Raw genomic sequence first — 2,400 nt, forward strand, 5'->3', positions numbered from 1 at the left:
AATTTACCTTTGTTTCTATATAATCGTGCCATTTCTTCAAATCTGATATCGTAGCAAATGCCAATACCGATTTTACAACCTTTCGCTTCAAAGATGGTAAGGGAATTGCCGGCGGATAGGGAATCACTCTCGCGAAAAGTAATTTTTCCCTTAATGTCAATGTTGAATAAATGCATCTGTGAAAAAGAAATTAAATGCTTAAAGTGTTCCTCCTGTTTCATATAGTATATGTTTCGAGTAGAAAAAAATCTATTTATATACTGTACACATATTTCTCATCTTCTCAACTTTTATTTTAAGTAAATTCTTTACTTTAAATTAATAGCTGAAAATATATTGAAATATTTAGAATATATAGAATATATGTGTACTTTTGAAAAAGAGATATACAAGAAATATATCCTTGTAAAAAAATATATATATATGTATTGTATATACATATATTGTATACACACACACACACACACACACGCGCGCGCGCGCGCGCGCGCGCGTATATTAAAATATTTTAAAGAAAACCACCTCTCGCACTCATACGCACATGCACATTTACAGAGAACATTTTATGTTGTATATGTACCAATAATATAATGTATAACATCGATTTTAATAACCTTCCTATGCATAACTACGAGTTTCCCATCTGGTCCCCATACGGTACAAGTATTGTATAACTTGTCGTTGTTTCTCTCCGGTATTGTACCACCAATCACATAGACATTGTTCTTTCTTGCCGCCTCGGACAACGCCGTGCTCGTCTCGCCGTCTGGAATACTCTCGGCATATCGAGCAAAGTGAGCTAATTGTGTTATGGGAAATATCAATAAAATAAGCCAGTAAATAAATAATGTACATTTATATACTCAGTGCGACAAATATGTTCCCGGACAGGGCCTGAAAATCATAATTGAAACAACAAATATGCATATTTTTTGGTTTTATTATTCAAAATATTCTCCTCTGGCTTTATTACACTTGTTACAGCGATTCAATAGTGATTCAAATGCATGTTCTAGCTCAGTTTACGGAATTGCCTCTAGTGCCTGTGTAGAAGCTGATTGGATGGTCGGAATGTCATCAAAAAAGCGTCCTTTCAATTTCAATTTCAATTTTGGGAATAATGAGAAGTCACAAGGGGCCAAATCGGGTAAATACGGTGAATGGTTTAACACAAAGACACGATTTCGAGCCAAAAATTGACGAACAGTCAATGAAGTGTGACTCGGTGTATTATCATGCAACAAAGACCAATCTTCTGGATCATGATATTCGGGGCGAATACGACGAATTCTGCCCATCAATCGTTTTAAAACTTCGAGATAATATGCACCAGTAATTGTTTGGCCAGTTGGAACAAACTCTTTATGGATAATACTTTTACTATCAAAGAATGTGATGAGCATTGTCTTGATTTTTGATGGAACTTTTTTTGCTTATGGTGAATTTTTTTACTTCCATTCCGCACTTTGACGCAGTCAGTTAGTTTCTGGATCATATTGAAAGCACCATGTTTCATCACCCGTAACAATTAATTTTAGGAAGTTTGGATTATTTTCTGCGGCTGCAACGATGTCTCTGGAATGATTGATTCTCATTGATTTTTAATCACTTTTTAATGTGAACAAATTTCGCACAAACCTTCATTTTACCCAAATCTTCATGTAATATGGTTCGAATCGTTTCTCTACTGATATTTAAAGCCTCCCCCATCATTTTTAATGATGCATAGTGATCATTTGCAACAAAATCACGTACTTTTTCGATCATTTCGGGTGTTCGAACCAAAATTGGCCGTCCTGATTTTTTATCATCTTCAAGGGTCTCTCTGCCTTCCAAAAAACGCTTATGCCACTCAAAAACAGCTGTACGACCTAGACATTGACTGCCGTAAACTTGTTGCATCAATCGGAATGTTTCTGATGCACTTTTACCAAGTTTTGCATTAAATTTAATCACTGCTCTTTGTTCCATATTAAAATTTCTATCTCGATCAAAATCTTGTTTAACATGAACTGTCATATCTTCGTTATATGTCAACCAAAATGAATGAAACTTTGACAGATGATAGGAAAATGTTCAACCTTTAAAATGCATGTTTGAACGCACAGATGTCGCCATTGGTGAGATGTGGTTCGTGTCCGGGAACATATTTGTCGCACTGTGTACATATTTAAAATTATATTTAAAATTATACATTATTTGGCACAAAAATATCGTTTATATCTCTATTGAAGATATAAACGAAATAGATTTTGTTTATTATAGATCGATTTTATTTTCATGCTTTTCTTTTGTACTTTTCTACTTTTGACACAAAAAATTTTGTAAATAGAAATATAAAAAATATCTCGCACGTATGTATAAAGATATTGTATATAGATTTATATATATATATATAAA

General features: G+C 33.6%; 2 protein-coding genes across 3 annotated transcripts in view; both read right to left on the reverse strand.

The window, feature by feature from the left end:
- LOC108691424 (omega-amidase NIT2) overlaps positions 1-2,400 on the reverse strand; it is a 9,046-nt gene that overhangs the window by 1,514 nt on the left and 5,132 nt on the right. For both annotated transcript variants that reach the window (XM_018199186.1, XM_018199180.1), the window contains 2 exons: positions 615-799; positions 8-176 (listed from right to left, as the gene is read on the reverse strand). In XM_018199186.1, the coding sequence (XP_018054675.1) occupies positions 8-176; positions 615-799 (354 nt within the window). The remainder of the gene's footprint in view (positions 1-7; positions 177-614; positions 800-2,400) is intronic.
- LOC108691440 (putative uncharacterized protein FLJ37770) lies at positions 1,329-2,143 on the reverse strand. The gene is made up of 2 exons (XM_018199195.1): positions 1,650-2,143; positions 1,329-1,575 (listed from the first exon to the last, which is right to left on the reverse strand). The coding sequence occupies exons 1-2, from the start codon at positions 2,017-2,019 to the stop codon at positions 1,535-1,537; spliced, it is 411 nt and encodes a 136-aa protein (XP_018054684.1). The 5' UTR covers positions 2,020-2,143; the 3' UTR covers positions 1,329-1,534.

The sequence above is a fragment of the Atta colombica genome, unplaced genomic scaffold, assembly GCF_001594045.1.
Source record: "Atta colombica isolate Treedump-2 unplaced genomic scaffold, Acol1.0 scaffold105, whole genome shotgun sequence".
In the NCBI taxonomy this organism is placed as follows: domain Eukaryota; kingdom Metazoa; phylum Arthropoda; class Insecta; order Hymenoptera; family Formicidae; genus Atta; species Atta colombica.